Raw genomic sequence first — 25,892 nt, forward strand, 5'->3', positions numbered from 1 at the left:
TTCAAAAAACGTGTGGGGACAATTTCTTCATAGAAAATGCTGACTCCGCTTCCCCTGGACACATTCGGCATACACCGTAAAGCATATTAAGTGTACCCTATGCAGCCGTCAACGGTGGGGAGAATCTGCTTAACCAATCAACAGAAACTATTTAGAGGACCAAAGGACAACTGGCCAATCGCAGCGAAGATGGAGGATCATGTGACCATTGTTTTTCTTTCGACTGTTGATGTCACATCACTCTAGAAATTAGGCATCGGGTCGAGCAACCTATTACACTCCCGTAAGGTGTTATTCTTTTGTGTTATGGTTAATCAAGGATGACCGTTTAATAGTAGGATTAAGTGAATCTGGTCTCTCGTGAAACAGCAAAACAAAGGACTGGTATGCCTTGTTGTTTTGTGTGCGGCCTGTATAAAAGCTAGCGTTTAGCGGTACTCTGTTAGCTAGTTGCTGATGTTGACATAGTTAACAGTGAACCTGTTGTCCTCTCACCTGTGACAGTTAATGAAATAGTGTGCTTGTTAAAAGTTGAGCGATACTCAAACACCAGATTAACAAGAACTCTTTTGGTATTTTTTTCTGTTATGCAATTGTTAAAAATAATTTTTCTCGTTTTTATTTTTAAATCGATTCATTCCAAAGGGCTTTATTGACTTGCAAATTTAAGTCAACAATTTACCATAAACAGTGTGAGATACAATGATAGATTTGATATAGCATTACGCTCTGTGGTTATTAATTCTATACAGTGTTTCCCTTATTGGGTGTATGTAGTGGTGATGTAAACTTTTTTTTTTCATTACCAGGTTAATGAATGGGGAAAGCACGGGTGTACTCTTGATATTTCTTCGAATGGGTTAAACCCTTGTGGACTGAAAGAATATGAATCACAGATGGGCTTCAAATACCTGGGTGAAAATAAGTAGAGCATTGCTTATATGGCAGTCCCATGCTCACAAACCAGCAGCATCATTGCCTTTGTGTGGTGTGTTTCACTGTAAGAGTCATGCACAGCAGCCCGTTTTCCATAAGGAATGCTATCTCAGCTGGAGGCACATTCACCACCTGAGGGCCAAGGGTCGCAAGGTGGGGTTCTTTAAAGGTAACCAAGTTAGACATCGGCTTGGCCTCCACACCAGCACCCTGTATTTGAACACTTCAGCTTCAAAGTGGTCTGCTGGCCTGAGCCGACATATGTCTCGTGTCAGGAACACGCTGCACACAGTTTCCAAAGCTGTGAGTGGGACACATACAGAGCTGATGTCAAAGATCTCCAGACTCAAACCTAATGCTTTAAAGGCTGATAAAAATGCTGAAGCCAGTGTTGAGACAAGGCCCAAACCTGATGAGAATACAGTCACATCCACTTACAATCCTTCTAATGCTGCTCTCTCTCTAGCATCAACTGCTCAGAAACCTGTTGTTCAGAGATCTTCTGCCAATCCATCCCTTTCCACTTCTGCCACATGTGATACAAGTTCCATTACCTCCACTCATGCTCAGACTTCTACCCAAGAGACTGTCACTGCTATAGTCCCAACTGTAACGGAACCGAGGGAGAAAAAACTGAGACGTATTGCTCCTGGCGTCAAAGCTACTCGTTCCAGGAGGCAAGAGGAGCTCCAGCCTTCGCTGAATGATTTGGAGAGCAAGAGCACAATGCCCAAACAATCCACAGACCTCTTCCATCCGAGCACCTTTTCAGTGAACCTGGGTGAGACTTACACCTATGTAGCAAATCACGTCAACTCATACTTTGGCAGCAGCATAAACACTCAGGACAAGAAAGAAGAGCATCTTGAAAGCTCTTCCACTTACTCTCAGGATCAACAAACCTCAGACCTCATGCCGGTGTCTAATAAGAAAGACCCTGCTCCCCCAAAGAGGGGTTTAGGACAGTACCTGTCTTATTCAGCTCCAACTGTGCAGGCATTTGTTGGGAACTACATAGCACCTTTTGTTCCTAAGTTCAGAACAGGAGAGTCCACGAGCGCTGTACTGGAGGAAAAGAAATCAGAGGACGTGTCAGTGAAACAGGCTGAGGTTAGTAACGAGCAGAAGGCTGCGGAGGAGAAAGCCAAGAAACTTCTGCACCAAAGGGAAAAGGTAGGGCTTACAGCACAGCAGTATTTCTTTCATAAATTTTTCCTTTTGTAGTAAGCCATATATTTTTAATAACCTGTTCCTTGAGAATCCTACGGGCATGCTATAGGACTTTCTGCTTTCATTCTACTCAATATAAACTTTTTTTCAATAGTCCCAGATTTTGTGGGTTACGCTTTTTGTCTGTGTTTGAGTGAAACATTATATGCATATTAAAATGATCCAGTATAGTATAGTGTAATACAACAGAGTGTCCACAATTAAAACTCAGACCAGCGCACTTGTTATTCTATATGTCTATTGGAAGGATGTTGACTTGCTGTTCTGGGAAGCTACATTCAAAAATAACCCCCTTGAAAAGTTACAGGGCCACAGAGAGAGGGCGCTTTATAGGCTTACGGGGGCCTTTATGTTGTGGAGATCTAAGCAAGTATTACATCTAGTTTGTGGCAATGCTGGATTGACTTAAATGTGCATAACATACATGGTCTTAGATATTATTATAACATATTAAATAATATATCAAGCACATACATAATATTCACAGCAACCACCATACCTGCCTAGTGAGGAATTAATGTACTGTATTTTTTATTTATTTATTTTTGCTTTTATGTCACAGATTATTGCAAGAGTGAGTGTGGACAATCGAACCCGGGCACTGGTTCAGGCTCTCCACAGGGCATCAGATGTAAAGGTTTATATCAACAGGGTGGAGGACTTAAGTTACCACCTCTTGGAGTTTCCAGAGACTCGTGGCGTTGCAGTGAAGGTGAGAAATGTAGCAGTATGTGGCGAGGTGTGGTCTGTGGCTCAGCTGCAGGGGAGGGGTGGTGCAGTGGGTTTATGGGGCAGTGCCAGGGGAGACTGACCAACACAGCTGGAGATCATGCCTCCCCTATTTGGGCGGCACGCCAGGATCCGAGAGGATGAGGGAACTGAAAGCAGACAGTTGCGGGCGCGCAATTGTCGCAGCAACTGTGCGAACCAGCCAGCAACAACAACCTGAAAAGGCAAAACTGTAAATAAAGAGCTGAAAACACAGAAACACTGTGTGGGTGTGTGCGGCGTACACGCAGCCAATTGCGTTACACAGTAAAGATGGTTTTTCTTGTTCATTTTCCAGCAGATTAACATCCACACGTGGGTGATGTTTTTTTATAGAGAGCTGACGGAGTTGTCAAAACAGTTTTCAGCAGCATGTTTCTTTTTATTTACATGTTAATTTCCACGTTATGTATGTACGGTCTGCATATGCTGTGTGGTCAGTTGCTGAGCTTCTGCAGCATTAGCATGAGAATCATATACATTATGCTTTCTGATTGTATTTGAGAATTCTCCGATGCTTGCAAAATGTCAGTCTGTGAGCTGCGCTCAGCAGGTTACACACAGCTCTAAATGCAGACTGCACACTGTTACATAGATTTATGTCACATCAGTGATACCACAAATACTAATCTAGAGTATTTTAAACCAAGGTTGTTTTTCTCTGTAAATTCAGTTTTTGGTTTCTCATATTGTTGAGAGCCTCACTTTGCAAGTGGCTACAGAAATAAATGTAATGATATTTAAGTTTTCATGCACTCATGCTGTGAGGGGGGAAAAAGAATCTCTTCAGACATCTTCGGCATTTATTTCGGTCACATTGCTCAGTCTGTTTGCAGTACCTTTAGCTGTCATATTTTATTTATGATCAAGGTTTTACAGATGTGCAGTGGTCACACCAGTATCGACCCCCATCCATTTTTAACCATGACAACGAAGGTCAACATTAATTTCTCATTGCAAATTGATTGCACTGTGTATTTTTTGCTAAATTCAGTCTGAATAAATAATGACCGGTGAACGAGCGAAACTGGTTTCAGCCTTTTTCATGGAAACCGTGGGGATGACCTCTGATTCAGTAAGCGTCGATAGTTTGTGCCCTGGTTTATGTAACTATGTGCTGACTGATATCAGGCAGCAGAATTAGATGGGATGCAGGGTGAGAAATACAAGGAAAGAGTAAATCTAACAGGAAGTAATCATGATGCATTATCAAAACAAGGAGAATATAATGCACAATCAAAAAGAAGACTGTTTATTCATGCATGCCTGAACTTTGCTTGTTTTCATATTTGTTCACCTGTTATGATGTTGAAGTTTTGGTTTTGAGAGCGCAGCTACGTCTCGTAACAGAGAGACGGTTCACCTCTACATTCCTACTATCTAGTCCACACCACTTCATGGTGGATTGACAGCATTTTCTGTTTCCGGTGCTGACTGTCATGCTATGTTTGTATTTGTCAGGAGAAAGTTATCCCTTGCCTCCTCCGTCTGGAACAGGCTAACGATCCGGGTCTGAGAGCAGCCGTTAGAGAAGCACTCGCTCTGGTGGGCTATCATAAACCTGTCAAAGGTAGAGGAATAAGGATCTTGTCCATAGATGGAGGAGGTTTAAGGTACACGCTCGGCTTCACTCCCCTGCCCCCCACACTCATCTTTACTTTAAGATATGAGTTGATGATATCAAGTTTATAGTGTCAAAGGTTGTACACTTCTTCTATTAGTCTTAAATCTTGTGCTCTTGATGATGAGTTGGTTACTAATGTCTCATGCATGTATCCATGTATTTGTCTGGCTTTCTACTTTCAGGGGAATTGTTGCCCTTCAGACGTTACAGAAGCTAGAAGCCCTGACTGGGAAACCCACTTACAAACTGTTTGATTATATCTGTGGTGTCAGCACAGGTACGCTGTCCTCCTGCCCTACTTCTGTATAGTCAGAGGCATGTATATGGATTATCTGAACAAAGTGCAACACTTAGCAGAGTACAGGCAGCACTGACCTATTTGTTGCTCTGCTCTGAATTTCGACCTCAATTTCACCAGCAGCCCCTTTCCTCTCAGTCTGGGTGAGAACTAATATTGTACAATTGCACAATAAATTTTGCTTTCATTACAGTTGATTTTAAATTCATAAAATGAATTCATAAAATTTACAAGTATTTTACTGTCAAGTACATTAGGTGCTTCCTTGATGTTAAATCACCACAAGGGGGAGCTGTGGACCAACCTCAAACTGATTAAAAATAGATTAAAAGCCTGCTGTTTATTTGCAAAGCACATTGGGCTTTAATCACTGTTAGAAGTTTCTGTTTGTCCAGCATTCTCTCAGTTATATGTTTTAATCTCCACCAGCTGGAGATTAAAACACTCACTAAATTTTTCAGATTTAGTGAGAGTTGTCAAATGTGACAACACGCCTCCTAAATCAAATGGTGTTCTCACACATTTAGAAACCTATTGGGGCCACATCTGGCACTTTTGCCCACATTGTGCCATTGTGACTCCCTAATCCTGTTGGCAATACTTGATCAGTCTTCTAACCATGTTATTCCTATTCACATCCTGTAAACTGATCTCCAAAGCATCTGGTTATAACAGATGATCCTTCAGTAAGTTTCCTTCCAGTAAACCTGGTTCATTACTGTATGAACATCATCTTTGAGGACGAGAACAAGCTGTTCCTCGATGCTTTCTCAAAGGATTGTCTGAACCTCCTCTACCTCCTGTTTACAGCAGCTCAATTAACAGTACATCTCAGTCACTCTCATTTGAATGTTTCTGGTTGTTTTAACTCAGGTGCTGTGCTCGGGTTCATGCTAGGCATGTTCCAGATCCCTCTGAAAGAGTGTGATGATCTGTACCGAAAGCTGGGCTCAGATATTTTCAAGCAGAATGTATTTGTCGGCACCATGAAGATGGGCTGGAACCACGCTTTCTATGACAGTGAAGCGTGGGAGAACATCCTCAAGTGAGTTTTGCTGTTATAGTTCATGATCAGTGTCTAGATGAGCACCTTGTCTTTCTCCTTTATTGTGGTGCCGTGCAACAACAATGGCTCTTCGACAGCCATGGGAGCAATTAAAATACAGAAATGCCTAAAAAAAAAACAACAAAAAAAGCTGCTTGTTGAAAAAGTCTGAAAGCTATATTACAGAATAAAGATTACTGTATAATTAATCACAGTCAGCATTCCTTTGAAGGGAACTCATTTACCTTTAGTCATTATGCTACTCTAAACCCTCTACACTAGAAAATAACATCACCTTTGTGAACCTCCACAGAGAGAAAATGGGCTCTCACCTCATGGTGGAGACTTCAAGAAACCCTGACTGCCCCAAGGTGAGCTTTATGAGATGGTCTGACTCATTATTCCCCCAGCGTGTTTTTTGCCTCACCTTGTTTACTTGTATATTACTCAGAAACCTTCTTTCTCCATTTCCCTCTCTTTACTGTTCTGCTTGACAGATAAAAATAGGCTCTAAAGCCATAAGAAAGTGGGCCTAAAGAAGAGTATATGCTTTTCAGATGTCAGCATGTCTCCTCTGAGGCTCAGAGCTCAGTGATGACATAAAATTGATCTGTCAGAATGTCGACCTAGATATTATGCCTGCATTTCTTGTCTGCTTTTGTTCAACTACAACCTGACACTGAAAAAGAAAGTCACCCTGTATGTTGATGCCCTCACCCACAGGTGGCAGCTGTGAGCACCATTGTGAATCGGGGCACTCCTCTGAAGGCATATGTTTTTAGGAACTACAACCTGCTGCCTGGGATGTGCTCACACTACCTTGGGGGCTGCCAGCATCAGCTTTGGCAGGCCATCCGCGCCACATCAGCAGCCCCCGGGTATTTCCAGGAGTTCCCTTTGGGGAATGATCTCCACCAGGTCAGTCCCATTCACAGCTGTTACGAAGGGAGAAATCCTCCTGATACTGGCTGTACTGACAAATTTCACCAAACTGACATTTTTATTTATGTCAGTTTTTAATTTAGCTGGTTTTATATCAATGCGAGAATGAGGCAACATAGGATTTTATAATTTATACCTTTGCTGTATCTACTAGAGATGGACCGATCCGATATTACGTATCGGTATCGGTCCGATACTGACCTAAATTACTGGATCGGATATCGGAGAAAAATAAAAAATGTAATCCGATCCATTAAATATCACGAAAGCACCTCACAAAACTTGCAACACGCCGTAACTCACCTCAGAACGTTAGCAGTCGGAGCAGTATGCATCACGTGATAGAGCGGCTGTGGCATGCGGGACCTGTCGGTGGTCTGGATAGCATGTGGAGCTTCGCTAGCAACCCGGCATTTCATCTCTGACAAAGTTATCCCGAGAGAAGTAAAGCAAGTGTGTAAGTCCATCTCTGAATGTTTGTAAAGCATTCCTGCGTTAAGCTTAACAAACGACTGCCTCTTCTTGCTGCTACTTCAATCATGAAACTGCTTAACGATCAGCTGATCGGCTTTTCTGTCGCGAGTCCGTGACTCTAGTTTGCTTTTGGCCCACTTTGCACCAGAAAGAGGAAACCAGCGGCTGAACAACAGCAGCACGTTTAAGCTTGATAAGCTGTTGTTAGAATTTATTTATTATTACTTTCTACTCGAGGATCTTTTTCTACGTAGCTGACGCTGGTAACTGTGCAGGGGCGGATCTAGCAAAGTTTAGCCAGGGGGGCCGATAGGGCATTAACAGGGAAAAGGGGGCACAAAGACATACTTTTCTTTCTTATTCTCATTTAAAATGTCTAGCTTTTAATAAATAATTATCTGACACCCAAAGTTTTAATTTGATGCAAAATGAATAGAAGTCAATTATTGTATATAGTAACTATTAAGTCTAATATATATACCCTAGTAAGCTATAGTACTTTTTACTTTGGGAAGGTACCATCTGTGCAGTCTGCAATTCTGTTGAAGAAAGATGTTGAATCTATTTAATATTTCTTGAAAAATAATTGATTTCTGTGCATTTTTTTTCACACTGCATCAAATTAAGGTTGATTACGTCGATTAAGCATCATGAGGTGGAGCGTGAGGGGTGGTTCCCTATTTTTTATTTATTTATTTTTGTTGTTGCTGGGAGTTGGAACCCTATTAGTTAGGTTGCTTAATATTTATGCTAAGTACTCTTTAAAATACCAGAATAGGGAGGATGGTGTAGGTCTAAGTTTATTAGATTGATCAGTATTGCTGAACTATGAAATATTTTTTTTTGCATACAGGTATAACAGAATAGCTTTAGTTTAGTTGTTGTTTTAAACTTGAGTATGAACTTATACAAAATGCAGCAAGATATTTAAAAAACAGTTTTGTTGATTAAAAAACACTATATCGGATTCATATCGGTATCGGCAGATATCCAAATTTATGGTATCGGTATCGGACATAAAAAAGTGGTATCGTGCCATCTCTAGTATCTACTTGGAGGCTGAGGGCCACTGGTGGCCGCCAGTATTTTTGTTTTTATTTTTATTTATTTTATTTTGTTTTAAATGTTCTTTCATATTTAGCTTAGTTTTAGTAGACGAATAGCCTCAGATTTGGCATATAAACTGTACTGTTGGTTCAACATGAATACAGTTTGTATAATTTGACCAATAGTTCAGGGTTTATAGTCATTTTAGGGAAAACAGATTTTTCCAGTAAAGTTTTTCTAGTCCACATCCTATAATTACTTCTGTTCAGCAACATTTTGACAGTCAGAGCGTTACACGTACTTCATGCACTCAGCCAGAAGTCATTGTTGTCACAGCGTGCCATATCGAAAGACCTTTGCTGGCCAGCTGAGAATTGCGCTGATATTTAGTGTTCATGCAAATTCTTTTTTTCAACTGCAGTCCGCTGCTGCAGTATTAAAGCTTTTAGTCTTGGTCTTCTAGATTAACATGCCCCGCACAGTCAGTGTCAATGCTGGAGAGTTTCGAAGGATTTTGAGAATTCTAATGAGAAAAATTCTCTGCAGAGCAAGTGAGAGGGAGGAACTCTATTTCCTTTCTGTTAGTATTTATTTCCAGTCAGCTACATTTTGACAGAAGAATGAGGGGTAGAGTTGTCGTGAGACGCACTTAAATCCATCTCCATTAAACAGGTTCGCATTAGCCATCAGCAACATAACAAACCACCAGTCCATTTTGCCATTTTGCTGATCAATAAATCAGCAAAATTATTAAGCCTCTGTAATGGAAAACAGAGGTTGCTCTCTTACGCAAATGGAATGGCAGAAAGCACAGACGATATAAGAAACCTTATGAGGAAAGTCACACCAGAAACTGGGTGAACGTCTTGTTTTATTTTATTTAGAGTAGTCATGCTGCTTATTTTAAAAAGGCAAAAACACAGGTGGGAAAAGGTGGGGAATAATGTTCCACTACAGTCTAAGTATTCAGTTGACGTAGCCTGTGTTTGATTTGCCACATACAAGTGTGGGAATCTCCTTAAATTTACATTAAAAACACAGATGAACAGACTCTGATGAACTTAGTGTAGATCCATCACACGTGAATGAGAGTGTGTTTACAGCAAAGGCAATATCCCACACGGGCGAGCTCCGGCACTCCTAATTGGAAGCTGTGTTAGGTGTGCAGGTGAATGAAGTGCAGGGAGAGAGAATGAAAGAGACTGGATGATGAAAACCCACCTGTAGTGGGAGATTTCCCCAGCATGTCGTCTAGCAGGTCTCCCTCTGATGCATAAATTATCCCAATCCAGAGCTTCCCTCATCACACAAAACTGTGTGACTGCTACATCTGCTTCATTGGAAAGAAAATACAGACAATCTAATTATGGAGCTGCTTTTGCAAAATCACTTAGTTGGCGGCCAGCAGGAGGCCTCGTACTTTGAGATGAGACGCCATCAGTAGTTTAATATATTTAACACATCTGACATGAAATCAGTTACAGCTGTTTTATTTTTATTTCAAGTCTGTCAAGAGAAAATTCCAGCTGAAGAACTGAGTAAAATTAGAAAGAGCTCTTGGTAAGAAGAGCTAGGGTTAATTTTAACCTAAAAAATCTCTGAAGAATATTCAAAGGCCTTGACTGAGAATTCATGTGCATACGGAGCGTTTGCACAGCTCTTGCAGTTTTGGGAGTGTTTTTGCTTGTATTTACTATCCTGAAGATGACTTACATTTGTATGTAACACCAGGATATGTCTGGCTACCAAACGTGTATATTTTAAAGCACACCTTATTTGTGGTTCCTGAGACACTGAGTTCATGCTGTTTAAGCTGACATTTACCTACCCGAATTCCGTGTTTTGATTTCTCATTTCAAATTTTAAGATCTATTGAGATGTAAGAGGATAAAATAACTTGCCTAAATCAGTCAATTCAATTTAATCCTAGTGTATCAAAGGCTTCATGGTATCTTTTTGGTAAATTCGGATTATGTTGATTTTGATATAGGCATCATATGAAGTTAGACTCACAGATAAGGACAAAATTATTAGCAAGGGATTTTCAACATTGCATTTCCCACCATACTAGTTTCTATAGAAAAAATAAATGATATCTGTTTGCACACAATATCAGAAAAAAACTCAATTACCAGGGTCAATATTATTAGCCCCCTGAAAAACAGGAGATGGATATATGAAGTTACAGTCACAGTGTTTCCAAATGTCAACTAGAGTGTGAAGTATCATGAAGAAATTCAAAAGAGAGCTACACAGTACAGAACAAGCCCAGCAGAGGTAGGAAGTGAAAGATTTCAAAGACTCTGTCAAGAAAAACAGTGATAGATGTGTCTAAAGACCCCAGAACAACTGCCAACACACTAGTGAAAGACTTGACCGAGACAGGTGTTGTAGTCTCGAAGATGACAGCCACTAGAATCCTGAATGGGCTTCAAAAACAAAACTCTACATCTGAGAGACACCTTTAAGTCAAACTGAAGTATGCCAAGAACAACCTGGAGAAAGATTATGTAGACTGGTTATATCTGGAGAAAGAAAGGAGAGGGGTACAATCGAAACAACGGCATCCCCACAGTAGTGGGACTATTATGCTGTGGAGATGTTTCAGGGCATCTGGAACCAGGAATCTGCTCAATGAATGAATCAAGAAGAAAGCAGGATATGTGAAGATTTTGAAAGGGAAATCTCCAGCATTCAGCAGCAAAACGCGGTCCAGTTCATCGCTTTGTCTCTTAACACAATGACACAAAATATGTGCCGCTACTGGTGAAGATCTACCTCCAGAAACAAAAGAGAACATTTCTGACTGGCCTGCACAAAGCCCTGACTTGAATGTTAATGAAAATCTGTGGGGTGAACTGAAAACCTGAGGTTCATGCCAGAAGATCAACAAATCTGGAGTAGCTTGAGAGGTTCGCCAAAGAAGAATGGGCTGGGTCACTCAGGTGAAACTTGTTGAAAACTAGTACATAACTGCAGGCTATTATCCAGCAAGAAGGGTACAGAATTAACTATTAGCATCTGGGAGGCTAAGAATTTGACCCTGAAATTTTGGATTTTTGTCAAATCAAAAAATTTTGTGTGTGCAAAATAAAAATAATACAAGCATCCAAAATAAAACCAAGATGTTTGGAAAAGTTCTCGAAGCGCTTAACAGCAGTCTGTCTAGGCTGTACCCCGCCTTTTGCCTTATGGGAGCTGTGATGGGCTCCAATCCTGAGAAGGATAAGCAGAAGAGGATCAGCAGATGTTTAACAGCACATTAGAAATACTTTTTAAAAAAATGACTTTTTTATAGAGAGCTAGTAATTCTATCCTCATCTATTTGTCAGTTTTCTTTGCTGAAGCAAAGACTACTTTGCTCAATCTAATGGAAACCTGAGTGATGATAGTTCAGATGTAATTTTAATGAGTTTCTAATTATGATTACACAGTAAAATCCAAGAGCAGGACCCGTAACAAGCTCCTGTTCATATACGGTTTCTGTTAAGCACTCTAATTTCCATGTGAATGTTTGACCATCTTCAAAATGCCACCCAGTCTGATGACTTATTTGGTGCCTGCTTGAGACCAGTTGTGAACATAACATGCTGTGTGTATGATGTCAGGATTCCCTAGAGAGAGAGTCATCTCACTCTTTTCCACCGACGCCCACAGACTTTCCCACTTAATTCAAGCCCTCAGACAATCAACCTTTTGTGACAGCGAACGCAACAGTTGTAACGGCATGTGCTGAACGAAGGTTGGACTTCTCAAGCAGCTTTCGAAGACAGATGAGTGTTTGTTGATGATTCTGTGAGTCTGCAGGCTGGAATGGAAACCTGATGGAGAAGCACCTAGATTCTATAGATTCTTTCTACTAACACTGGGAAAATTGTAACTTGGAGCGAGACCTTTGAAGCAGAGCCATGGCATTATCAAAGCCTCACACTCGCTACCATAGCCGTGGAGATCATCCTTTAGTGAGGGGGGAACAAGGGAAAAAGAGGTGGGGTGGAGGATAGATGAGATGAAGCGAGAGAGGAGGCGCATGTTCCACATTAAAGCTCGCTCAGTTATCTCGACTCTAAAGAACACAGAAGTAAAAGACTTCAGACATTTCACAGGGGATGCCAGGGCATGCCAGGAATGGTGAGGAGGACCCATTTTTTGTTAGTTTTTTTGGCCTAGTTGCCATGGTGTCTCCTGAGGCGATGGGAAGGAATGGGAGCTTGTTTTGTGCCCACCCCTGCCAGCATTTGATGGGAGACATTGGACTAGTGGACCACCACCCCCAGTGCGACCCCTTGGAGCCCCAACGTGGCACCATGCTCAGCCGAAAGGCTTTACTCAGCCACAAATGAATAGGTCACATCGGCTCTCCCATACGTATTTGTCACTAATGAACGAGGGAGTAGACATAAATTAGTACAGGAAGGCATTAAATGTGGTATCTGTGACTATGAATGACGTGAAAAGCAGAGGGGCTTTCATAATTAAATGGCATTCTAAGGTGTAACTGAAGAGATCCTAACATTTTAATTCTTTTTTTTCTTTTCTTTTTTCCCCTCTTAAAGGCCTCTGGAGATGGAATTATTGGTCATAAATGATATATTTGTATATGGCACTAACTCATATGAAGCAGAGAGGAGAGAGGAGATGTTGTAGATTCAGGGTGTGAATCAGAGCTTTTAAACTCTTTCTCATCCCTGCTTGCTCTTCCCATGTTAAGCCCTGGGAACTTGGCCTGCAGACTGTTAGAGGATGGAGCTCACATTTTAGCCATGCTGCAGACAGCTTCCTCTTCTGAGACTGACTCAGGATCTTTGTCCTTTGAGAATAAGTCCCATCTCCCATTTTTAACAGGGGTGGCTTGAGTGGCTCCAAGAATGTACCTACTGTAAGTAGAGCTGCCTTATGAAAACACATACTTAAGCAAAAGTAATCGTTTCAAAAGATGCCAATTGTCTTTAGTTTTTATTTATTTTTTGATATAGCCTTTATTCATGCAGGTAATCCCATTGAGAATCAATGTCTTGTTTACAAAAGAGACCTGTTTCAGACAGCGTAATAAAATTACAACGATAAAAAAGCTAAAATTATCTAACGTTGCATCTCGGCTACTGTAATAAAATACAATATGAAAATAAAGCTTTAAACTAAATGAATCAGTTTGTTATTGTAATAGCAAAAAGGGGTGTGAATAGGTTTCAGCATAACACAGACTGATGCGAGCCACACAGTTCACTTGATTAAAGTACGGCAACTCATAAAACAGACACTAAATAATGGCAATGAGCGCAGCAGTGTGAGGCACAATGAGAGCTGCTTAATTCTGATTTGATAGGCAGGCATATGTGAAAACCTTTCGTAGCTAAATAAGAAAGTAAATCTCACATTTTTGATTGACGATATTATTTTCTACTGTCTCATTGAGGCTCAATGAGACATAATAAGGTGATATTTCATTGTTAATTTTATTAAACTCTGCAAACAGCATATTTGTTCCTTCACTTCTCACATGCACTGACTTCAGAGCAGCGCTCACTCATTCACTTACTGCACTGCAGTTATCTGTTAATCAGACCTGCCAGTGGTGTTGGATAAATTCAAAAGTGCTATAATTATAATTAAATGGAATTAAATGCAATATTATACAATGTTGTGAATAATTTGGCTGTTATTTTGTTCTGTCATCATTAATAGAAGGGCAGGAGATAAATAGTAAAATTAGTAACATAGTCAAGCATAATAGAGTTGTAGGAGTGATAATTCTGCAACAAATGACTCGAGTGAGAGTGAAACCTGTGCTTCTTTAAAACTCCTCTAACAAGTGCATTTTAGTTGAAAGTTACACTTTCTGAGCTATGTGCACTTGAGTAACTTGTTAGCACCCACCTCTGATTGTCACATCACCTCTGTTTGCTCAAATCGCCTTTTCTTTCTTTCTTTTGTTCTGTAGAACACACTTCTTCTCACATGCACAAACACTCGATTGAGCTGGCACACTTGTTTGAGGATTATGCTGGTCCACTTATTATGTTGACTGACTGCTGTGTGGAAGCTTCAGCAAATCTTCCTCGTCTCTGACCTCCCTCGCCTTTTCACAATTGCGCATCACATTCAGATGACTTCTTTACTGCAGACCCTGGAAAGAATTCACGGCTTTAAACCTCGCGTTGCAATATATTGTCACGGAGGTGTGTCTTCCATCATCCTCTTAGCAAAGCAGCAGGGTAATCTAGTCTAAATTGTCCAGGGGATGAGTTTTGAAATCATGCTTTTTAATATGAATCTGTCAAATATGTGCATAAGGCCTAGAGTGACTTTAGGCTGAGTAAATATGGAGGAGAGCTTCTGAAGGCATTTATATCGCTTCATGAATTGTCAGTTTAATCTCAGCGGCTGCAGTCGACAGGGATGATTCATTGTTTCAATATTCACAGAACGTGTGGGAAAAGGTAACTGTCTGCAGTATATCTCAATTGTTTTGGCTGCCTGGGGGCAAAGCTGGCACCCTTACAGATGAGTCCTTCTTCTGTTTATAGCCTGGGAAGATGATTTGAATGTCACGGTGACCTGAGGGGCCCATAAAGCTATAAGGTCAAGTGAAGAGCTAGTCCATGGAATTACTTAATATGGCATGAAGCCCTTTGACTTGACCTGGCCACCATTTAGGACTGGTGCTCACACCGTTTCAGTTCCATCCTTGCAGATCACAATGATGCTTTTTATGTGTATTGGAAACCATTTGGGGAATTCATTTTGGTCAATGAGCAGATTTATTTCTCTGATTGCACAGGCAGTGACTGGGATGGCTTCATTTTGTGTGCAAATGGTATGAGTTGATTTGGAAGATTCATAGTTGTTTTTTTTTCCTGGCAGCCTAATTATCTGCTTATCAAGTGAATGACCATCTCTGGAAAACATTCTGGTATTGTGACAGACGTAATCGGATGTCCATGACTTATGTAATTCTTCCCTAATTAATCATTTGTGAGAAGGGAGCCTCATTGGCGGGGCGTCATAACAAATTACTACAGAGCTTAGTGCTCCTCAGTCCATCCCTGTCAGAGGAGCAAAAGAAGAAAGTGTAATGACTAAAGCTTCTCCCCAGAGCTGAGATTTGAATGCTACACCAGGCTCTATTTCAAAAGGTTCACCTCATTTAGATTTAAGCTGACGCTCCCTCCTTTTCTGTGTTGTGGTCGTTCATAATGAACCCTTCCACAAATGAGTATTGAAGGTTTACCCACGGGTTAGAGAGGGAGAGGGATGCAGAGGCGCACAGGCTGGATGAATAGGATGAAGTTTGCTGTCCCTGCTAATGGGAGCTGACATACATTGGGGCGTGAAATGACTTTTAGTGATCTCACGATAGCACCTCTTTGCTATTCAAATCAGCTCTTCCCCCTATAATGCAGCTTAAACTGACACAATGAAGATAAGCTCCCAAAAGTTAATGACAGTGGAGACATTTTTTTTAAGCAGCAGTGTAAATAAATCATGCAAATCTCAATATTATTCATTTAACTGAGAGAAATTTTTATTCCAGAATATGCTGTAAGAACAACATCTTTTTAAAGCCATTCGGTTTTTTGAAAAAATGTCCCCTTGGGTGTGGGAGCCCCAATTAGGTGAAAACTTGGTATATTTGCATACAGACTCATAGAAGTGATGAGCACATTTGTGAATTAGCCATTAGACCCTGAAGGGCAAAGGCGAGGCTAAACGAGCTTTGATCCTCAGAGTAGTAACTAACCCATAACACCGGAAGAAAGACTCAAACACTGTCACAGGAAATCATTAAGCTTCTATGAAAGCCAGAATTCAGAGTTGGCATTCCTCTTTATCTGATAGAGAATTTAACCTCAAAGGGGGTTAAATGATTGCTACTGACAGGGGTGTACTCTCTGAGGACATTAGTCTGTAGACACATGGCATTCCTGTTTACAGTGACATTGAGTCATTTCGAGTATAAGCAGCATTACAGCTCTAAATCCTCGTAAATGGAAGTGACCTTTGCCTCGCGTCATGCTGCGTGTTTGACAGACAGCTTGAGTGGTGCCATTTTGCATGCAGCCTTATTTGCAGTTTGTCCCAAGTGGATCATAGTTTCAGCTTAATTCATCATCCAGATGTGCTCTGGCCTCAAGAATCTTTGTGTGAAAATGTAGTACTGGCCAGTGTAAAAAGGTAAAGTATTGGTATTTGTATTGGCCAATGAATGAAAATGGAAAAAGTTAAAGAAAAAAAAAAGACTTTTCACCTTTCAACCATGTTATAAGTGTTGATGTTGCACAGTTTGTCCACCAGAGGGTTCTCTGCGATTTTACTGTTGGTTTGGAAAGCTGCAAACACAACAGTCATCTAATCTGAGCAGACTCGGGCAGAGCGTGAACGAGTGAATAAATAATACGTGTAAGAGTTGTTAGGGAAATTCGTGGAAAAAAAAATTGTTGTCCAGTACATTGGAGTATTGAATTTTTAAATTGCCAGATCTCGTTATTAGTATAAAAAGTCCTCTATCGGTTGGACTTTGATAAAAACAGTGTGTAGAGTATCTTAGTCTATCAGGAGTTGCTGCTGTCCTGCAATAGCATGCAACAAATCCCAAGTAATGCTACTTTTTTCTTTTAGCAACACTTTAAAAAAAAAAAAAATGTGTAAAATTATTGTCAAAGCAACTATTGTTTGTGTCTGCCATTGCCTTACAGTACTGTTGTATTCAAATGATCCAACAACCAAACCTTGTGATGATTGGCTGCAGAAGTTATGCAGTCTCAACTTGCAAACTCACCTGGCCTAGCATTCCAGGAAGCATAAGTACAGGAAGCTTTGCAAGGCTAAAATCAAACTCTAGCTGACTCGCTCATCTTCTGGTTCTAGCTTTTGCCATTCAATTTATCGACTTCCTGCCCTTGACTGTAGGATAAGAGGTCAAAATAGTAGAGCATATAAAAAGGCAACATGATCTCTGGGCAAGTCTGCTCCTCTGGTGTTGGACAGATGGACAATATGTATGATGTCTTGAGAAAATTACATTAGAATGCAACCAGGCAGTAGCTAGTAAGCATGCCAACTTCATTAGATTTTTCTGCAACACACTACATTATAGTCTTTAATATAGTCATGTCTGTTTCTTCTTAACATTCTTTTCACAGTTTCACTTATTTTTAAATGGTTAAAAAGTTGTTTTTGCAGTAATAATGTTAAATAGTGCTCCTGTTGGAAAGTCGGGGTACTACCAGCCTGTTTGGACACCTGCGTAAAAAAGATGACTATACAAATGACTTTTTTTTTTTTTTTAAAAGAGAGAGAATACAGAAAGAAAGCCTAGCAGTCTTTCAGTGATGCAATAGGTCTTTCTATCAAAAACATATTTTTCATAATTGCCTTGACCTTTTTTACCCGCTCTGGGCTCGTCCAGCAGGTGCACTGAGATGCAGACAAGCTAAAGCATTAAGTCCCTCGCTCAGACAACCATTGCACAGTCTGCTTTTAAAGTTATATGCCCTGGCACTGTGTGCAAGCGCGACCACTGCGCCTCTGAAACTTGCCCCCAGCTATTAAGCACAAAGAAGCCATAACTGGACCCGGACTGTTGCCATCATTGCCGCAGAGTTCAGAAAATGGAGCCTCTCACACTGGGGTGAGTGATAAGAAAACTGCTTAGTTGTTTTGTTACCAGCTGGGTTTGACTGGTGCCCAGTGCAGCAAGTTCCCCTAAGTCTCTATTACGGGCACATCCAATCCAGGCATTTTCCTCTTTTTCTTTTTTTTTTTTTTTTTATGTGATTCATTTCTCGGTCTGCCAGACAACCTACTGGTGCATAATGATGTGCTTTGGACAAACGGCCACCTCAGCAGTTCTTCTATGCTCTGTCACAGAGTGAAGCCTTCTTTGTATGACTTCCATCTCAGCCAGTTAAATGGTGCTCTCTGAGGCTCTGGCTCTAATTATTATCTCAGCAACTAACTTTTAGATCATCGTAGTAATGATTGATTACACATTATCATAACAGATTATTAGACACACGTGTCTTTGTAGTTTTTCATGTTAGTTAAATTTTAACCACTGCAGTAGTTTAATGCTTGGCAGTGTCTTTCTATCTTTATGTCTGTCACTCTGTGCATAAATAGCAACAACAAATTCTGGCACAACTTCACCTACTTCCAAGGTGCATGGAGAGGATGCAGGAAGGTAAAGAGGAACAACTTTATTAACTGACCAACGTCTTTCGGCTCGTGGCTTTCATCAGGGTCATAATAACGTATAAATCAATTTGTTTAAATAAAGGGAAAAAAAATCCCCTTCCCCCATTTTTATCGTTAATGGTCTAGTCCAGTATTCACTTGGGCTGCGACTTAACCAGTTAACCTATTAACCAATACTAACCTGTTATACGTCAGCTGGTTTACTTACTCTGTGCATGAAACCATAGAGAACTATTGCAAAGGTTATCCTGCCATTCTTTTGTACAGATGTTATTGACCTCTAATGGCTCTTTGACTGAACATGTGTCACATTTTCTCAGTTATTTCATTCGTCCTTGATAAATACGTCTGTGGTGATGTCTTCAGAATGTATGCTAGGTCCAAGCAGGTATTCAAAACCTGAAAAAGTTTAGTTGACTATCACAGAAAAGTAAGGAGATGAAGCGTGTACATAATAATTTTAGTGATATATAAATCCATTCATATCTCATGAAATTAGTCAGTTTTCTCTTGATCTGCTTATTGGTGTGGTATTAGCCCCCTGCATTGTTTATGAGAGAATGCCTGAAAAAGTGAACTATACAAACTGTTAGAATAAAATGTTAGCAGCATTGTGTAAAGCTTCCTCCTGCAATGGGTTTAACACACTAGTGTCAAATGAAGATGTTTTATTGAATCATGTAGGTAGTCTAAATAAATTTCTTCCCCAGATTGATTTACCAGAGTCAGTACTTCACGCCTACTCGTGGTGTTGCTTCAATGAAGATAAAGTGAACTGAAGTCTGGTGAAACTGAAGAAACTTGCCGAGGAGAGCGGCAACAATTAAGCAAAGAGACAAGTTGAATAATGGAAATAACACACAGAAAAATTGAGAGCATAATATGGTGATTAAATACACAATTTGTGCTTTTTGCAGTTACACTATAGGGAATTTTTTTTTCTTGATTTCTTTTCTTGATATCAATGCCGTCATTAAAAATTGGCGTGCAATATATAAACTACTGTAATAATCATAACAGAATCATAATTATATCAATACTGTGATAGGAATGAAATGTAATGCGAGGTCAGCAAAGTGTTAGTTTCCCCATCTGTGAGTATGCACGGGTCTGCTTGAGCCCAGCTAAGCTCCGTGTGGACGAACAAATGCCTGAACATTTTTTGGGAATCCATGCACTCATCCACGGGACAGTAGAACACAGTAGAAACTACTGTCTTTGCATCCTCCAGGCAGTGTGCAGTACTTGAAATTAGTGTAATAGGAATGACTGCTCATGTCTGCAGCTGTCTTTATCCACCACCTTACTCTGTGATTTGACCTTCCAATGAAGATTTTTTTTTACACTTTTTATTTTACGACAATACAACCAGAAGTTATTTATCCATTTGATTCATTATTACAACACCAGCTATAGCCTGTAACTCATGATATCTGTGGTCAATGAATGCCTTTATGATTAATACAAAGGCAGCTGGCTCTTTGTCCAAACCGAACAGATCAATCATAACCTTTGTTTCTACTCAAATATCATTAAAATGTTTTGGGAGGTTTTGTGTGCCTTTCTTTCTTTCTTTCTTTTTTAATGGAAAATGTGTCTTTTAAATTGTATTTATTTGCATTTCTCATTATAGTATGAACTGATGACACAGACTTGCTTGATCTGTGTCAGCACAGCTTTTATCAGTGCAAGCGAGCTGCTGACAGTGCAGTTGACGCAGAGAACTCTGTGTCTAAGTAAATCATAGCTGAGCTGCAAGTGTGTCAGTAAACCCTTAAACTTGTTTTACTGTTATCTAATGCCAAATCAATTCTCTTTAGCACTCCAGGTTTTCGTAGAGAACTTGTACATTAAGTTTTTCAGTTGTAACGGGAGCTTTTCCTCCAGTCCAGCTACAATAGCCAGAGCTTTGCAATTTTATGTTGGATTAATGGAACAGTTTTCCATATCGCACTCTCAAATTTATACACGCGAGGTGTTTTCCCCCATTGCTGTGTGTGTGTGTGTGTGTGTGTGTGTGTGTGTGTGTGTGTGTGTGTGTGTGTGTGTGTGTGTGTGTGTACGTATGCCACACGCTATCAGAAATGCACACATTATTGTATGCACTGAGCATGTGCTCTCGATCAAACATGTGTGTACACGGCCATGTAAACAAGCACCATTCGCTCTACTGTGTCCCTAGACATTTGGGGCCCTGCGGCTCCCAACCCCCCCAAGCTCGGCTTCCTTAATGAGAATGGGCCCTTGTGTGTTTGATCCTGGTGCCAGCCCTGCGGCCCCTCAGCCTCATGCCTATTCAACAATTCTGCAGCCTCTCCAGTTACTCCCCCACTGCCTTGGGTACAATATGGATCCAAAGCGAAAGCACTCATGGGCAGTTGTTCGATATCAAAGCAAGTCTGACTGAAACTGTGAGGGGAGGGGAAATGCTGGGACTCTTTGTTTAATAGACTTACAAGCAGCACTAAAGCTGCACATTGATTGATTGATTGATTGATTTTATTTTTCCTCTTCACTTTATCAGATGTTCTTCTGAAATTTTGTCTATTGACTGTTAAAATCCATGAAAGGTTTTAAACCCCAATTATTTGGTTTCACTGACTTTGGTGTTGGCATGAAACACCAAACCTAGCCTGTAAACAGGTTGCCTAACAGCACTTTTGGGTTTTTTGTTGTTGTTTTTTCACAGGATGGAGGTCTACTGATTAACAACCCCACAGCACTTGCTATACATGAGTGCCAGTGCTTGTGGCCTGACACGCCTCTGGAGTGTGTGGTCTCGCTCGGTACGGGTCGCTTTGAATCTACTGGCAAAAGCAACGCTGCATATACAAGCCTCAAAACAAAACTCACCAACGTCATCAGCAGTGCGACAGACACTGAAGGTAAGGATGCACCGCAAAATGATGGCGACCTATTGTGATCGCCAGTGTTTCACAGCTTTGACAGCTGCTAAATCTACAACTAAATTCTAAAGCACACCTGTGTCAACCAAGGAGTGATGAAAGCCTGAAACTTGCCGTGACAGGATCAAGTCATAGTGTAAAGATGGCTGCAGTACAAAAAACTGTGAACTGAACTGCCTTTGTTTGCAGTGTTGTTTCAGGTCTGTTTATAGTATTTCCTCTACACAAGAAGATTAAATAAATGTACATTAGCAGTGATCATTCCCTGTTTCTGTTTCTTTTCTAAGGGGGAGATTTAGGATTTTTGATGGTATCTTTTTAGAAAACACTGCACCGCAGGTCGACTTTGTTCTAGATAAATCCCACTGTGGCCCTTTGTAGCGGCAACCTCTTTGTCTCCTTATCACCTCTAGACATGGGCACTTCTGCTGTGCCTAAATTTGGCTTGTTCCCCTCCCTGTTGCTGCTGTGGTGCAGTGTGTGTGTGTGACCTAGATGCTTCTCTGCACTTGTTCGTCCTGTATTTTGGGATTAATCCCTTTCCTAGCTCTCTTGCGGGCTTTTGTTATTTAGAAACAGCAGATTAGAAAGAGTGTTTATCACAGATTTCCTCTTTTTCAAAAGCTTTAGTGCTCGCAAGCCTCCTAGTTTGTCTTTGGTGTATCAAGCTTAGCTGTGTTTGTTGTTGCGGATAGATAAAGCAGATCTAATAGGGTTTCAGTGACAAAAATGGAGAATATTACTTTTTATATATCTTCAGACGTGTTTTGGAAAAATGACCTTGGGCCACTCGTTCTTGAAACAGCTGTTCCTTTTATAAAGACCTTGTACATCCAATATACGTGCAAACTGTTTGCTTAAACACAGTATCCTGTGTTTAAGCAAACAGGTTGCATGTTTCAGTTTGTTTGGTGAATACATGGATGTCTTACAAGACACAGAAACGAGTCTGAAAGGTTTGCAGCAATTCTGGAGTCTTTGTGTTATTGTTTTGTGTTTGGATTTCCATATTTGGTAGGTGAAAGGTAAAAGGGACTTTCACTAGGAAGGTGATGATATCACTATCTAACAACTAATCCTTTCTGCAGAGGGAAAATAGTAGAACACTTTTTAGCAGTTGGCATCCAGCTCACTGCGCAAGACCAAACTGTTTATGATTGACAGTATAAAATTTTGAATAACGAGTGCTTTATTAAAGTAATGAAAACAAGGTTCATCTCTGATTTAACCACATGCATTATCTCTTGTGAGTAAGCTGTTCTTGTCTCTGTGTATAACTTTTCAGCACACAATAGTCTAACACTGATTTGCTCTATAAAAACTCTCCAGATCACCTCCAGATAAGTTACTCCTTGTAGAGTTTTGCAGAGCCTTGGAGACGGTTGGTTTTAATACTGTGGGAACTCAGACAGAAACCTTTTTGGGTGCTTCAGGCCTGTTTTGTTACCCGCTGCCTGTTTGTTTGCATTTGTAGGATGTTGATTTTAAACTGCTCATGCAAGGCAGATGAAAACAGCCGTGATAGACAGGCTAGACATTTTCACTTGGTGTTACCTCACACTCTAGCCCTGAGCGCTTACTCAGTGACACTTGTAATCCTATAACAGCGCTGATAGATAAGGTTTGACTTTGCTAGCCCCTAGTAAGGCAGTATGAAGTGAATTGTGTTTTAATTTTTTTTATTCTCTCTTATATGACCTCACTCTTACTTCTCCTTCCCCCTCCAGAGGTTCACGCCATGCTCGACGCCTTCCTTCCTCCAAACACTTACTTTCGCTTCAACCCCTACATGAGCGAAGATTTCTCCTTAGACGAGAACCGCCAAGAGAAGCTCAACGCGCTGCAGGCTGAGGGCTTGCGTTACCTAGAGAGGAATGAGGACAAGCTGAAGAAGGCAGCTCGTTTCCTGACCCGAGAGAAAAGCTCCACCCAGAAGATGACTGACTGGGCCAGGCTCAGGGTTGATATGTATAATGGTCTGCCCTTTTACTCGTCCAAGTTTTAGATTCCACTCGAGCCACGTTTTTCTGGTCCACACGAACCTGGAAACTTACCGAGGTCCAAGTGTCATTTTTATTGCCCTGTAGCTCTGAAGAACATTATGTATGTGCACAAGTAGATAATGTATACAACATGCCAAATGCCACCTCCTCACTCTCACTTGACACTGTGATGTGATTTTAGTTTAAATGTGCTAACATCTGTGGCAATGAAGATTTATCCGATGTATAACACTTGACTTAGCATAGCATTTAAAGAAGATCTTTTAAATGGCTTGTCGATTTAGAAGCTCCGTGAGTAGAGATTCTACAGCAGCTGATGGCAGTAGTTTAACATTTAAATGACTTCTTTGCCAAAATGAATGCCGATTTTGTGTTGCAGATGCTCAGTTATCTCCAGCCGACAATTGGCTTAGGTTAAAGACTGAACTAAAGACTGAAATTTGTCTGGATTCTTCAAAAGGTAATAAAATCCAGAATCTGCCTGGGAAAAAAAACTACCTGTTCTCAATTTAAGACTTAAAGCTAACGTTAGCTAACTAGCTGCTGGGACTTGATAAATATTGGTAAAAGTGGTGTCGATGTTCTAACTTAACATTCTGATAACTTTATCTCCTTTGATGTTCCTTTCAAACATAGAACACAAAGACTTTATTTCGCAGATAAGCTAGTAATGGTGGCATTAACAATGATCTTCCCACCATGTGGATATTTACTGATCATTTACTTTTGTTTAAAATACTGAAAACCAGTACATCCTCACAAACCAGTATTTATATTCTCACATAAAAAGAATATATATATATAGATGGACTTCATGTGTTGTTGAGTAAATGTATAACTTGTAAAACTGCATTGTTAAGAAAAAAAGTCTAAAATTAATAACTAAAATTTGCACAACAAATACAGCTACTGCTAAACTGTGTAATTGTATTTTGATAAGAGTAACACTGATACACGAGGGGCCCACATGAAGCGTTACAGAGCTATAAAGTATGTCAGTACAATTTACATATGATGATAAAAAATAAAGATGTCTATGGGGAAAACACCTCAGTGTGTTAGTAAGGTGCTAGGCTACCACAGCAGCTTCAGTGGGCTTTGGGATTAATTGTACATGTCACTCAGTTGGTATTTTGTTGATGAAGTGCTGTTTAAGACTCCAAAATGTCCTCTGGCTGTTAAGGAATATTTTCTACAGTTTTTCATTCTTATCATAGATAACTTGCATCCGCACAGCCATCTTCATCATCTCAAAGTCTCTGCAGTATGTTTAACCTGCAAAAAAACCAACACAGCCTAACAGAGAGGCCCTAGGGGTCAAGGGTTTTTTATGTTGTTTTTTTTGTCACGTGTATGTAAATTGTGATAAGGATCCAGCTAGAGCCTCACTGTCACAAAGCGTGAATTTTTATGTGTTATTTAAACTGCAGAGTATTTTTAGTTCAGTTGTTTCAAGCGCTTTTATCATTGTGTGCTTTTATTGTTCAGTTTTCTGGAATCCCTGCAGGCTACTCACATTTTCTCCTCTGTCTTTAGTGTGCCCTCTTTCCCTTTGATGACTGTTCTCAAAAGCCGCTTTCACCCTTTCCACCTTGAAGTGCTGTGTTTTAGTCCCGACTCTACTGCAATGTACCGTTTGTTGAAATCACACAGGGTTTATCTGATGGGCTGGATTAAAACAGATGGCTGCTTATTGATTGGCTGGGATGTAAAATGATTTTCGTACGCTGCTACTTTTGCTGCACATAAATGCATTGCAGGCGTCCATTTCGGCGCCTAACCTGGTCACGTACCGTATTACTGATACGACATTGTATCGGTTACTCCCAGAGGGCTTGCAGCCAACACAGATATAACCCAGATTAATATAATTCCACTCATCTCTTGTTGGTCCCGTGTAAAGAATGTTTGAGAGTGTAATTAAAACCCACTACTGAACTGCGCTGCATTCTGCCTCCTAATTGTATGAAGATTAGATTATTGTGATCGGAGGAAAGCCGCAGCTTCTCTTTACTTCATCCCAGGAAGTGAGGAGGTGGAGGGAAGAGGCTATCAAGTACTCAACGACTGCGTAATTACGACTGCAGAGATCTGAAGTGATATTCACCCCCCACTTTCTTGGCTCACTGTCCAGGGTGCTTGGCTTGATTAGCTCATTCTGATTTGAAAAATTGTTACTTGGGCACATAATACAGTATCTCTCAAAGGTTTCAGGTCACAAACAGAAAATTTCACATTTTCCATGGAAACACGTGAACAGGATATATATTTTAATATAGGAGTAGTTTATTTCTTTACATGTAACTTAAAGAATTGTTCTAACACAATTCTGCACTCCCATCCTAGCTGTGAGTTTGGTGAGGAGATCTGGAGACATTTAAACCCTCGATCATGTAAGTGCATCCCACAAGCTGTTCCCTGG

The 25,892-nt window shown here is 40.5% G+C and overlaps 1 protein-coding gene across 3 annotated transcripts; it reads left to right on the top strand.

Annotated features, from left to right (window-relative positions):
• Positions 1–205: 205 nt before the first annotated feature.
• LOC146704867 (calcium-independent phospholipase A2-gamma) lies at positions 206–25,416 on the top strand. Of its 3 annotated transcripts, none has more exons than XM_085462300.1 (10): positions 206–283; positions 810–2,109; positions 2,729–2,878; positions 4,396–4,547; positions 4,741–4,835; positions 5,730–5,901; positions 6,215–6,272; positions 6,625–6,819; positions 21,251–21,446; positions 23,195–25,416. In XM_085462300.1, the coding sequence occupies exons 2-10, from the start codon at positions 886–888 to the stop codon at positions 23,470–23,472; spliced, it is 2,520 nt and encodes an 839-aa protein (XP_085318426.1). In that variant the 5' UTR covers positions 206–283; positions 810–885; the 3' UTR covers positions 23,473–25,416. The 3 variants fall into 3 exon arrangements, with proteins under 3 accessions (XP_085318426.1, XP_085318425.1, XP_085318427.1); XM_085462299.1 differs by having other exon boundaries at positions 208–384; XM_085462301.1 differs by having other exon boundaries at positions 214–288.
• The last annotated feature ends 476 nt before the right edge of the window (positions 25,417–25,892 follow it).

Source organism: Copadichromis virginalis, linkage group LG7 (genome assembly GCF_057382275.1).
Source record: "Copadichromis virginalis isolate Kocher_CV1m ecotype Utaka linkage group LG7, C_Virginalis_male_GT1.1, whole genome shotgun sequence".
NCBI classification, from domain to species: domain Eukaryota; kingdom Metazoa; phylum Chordata; class Actinopteri; order Cichliformes; family Cichlidae; genus Copadichromis; species Copadichromis virginalis.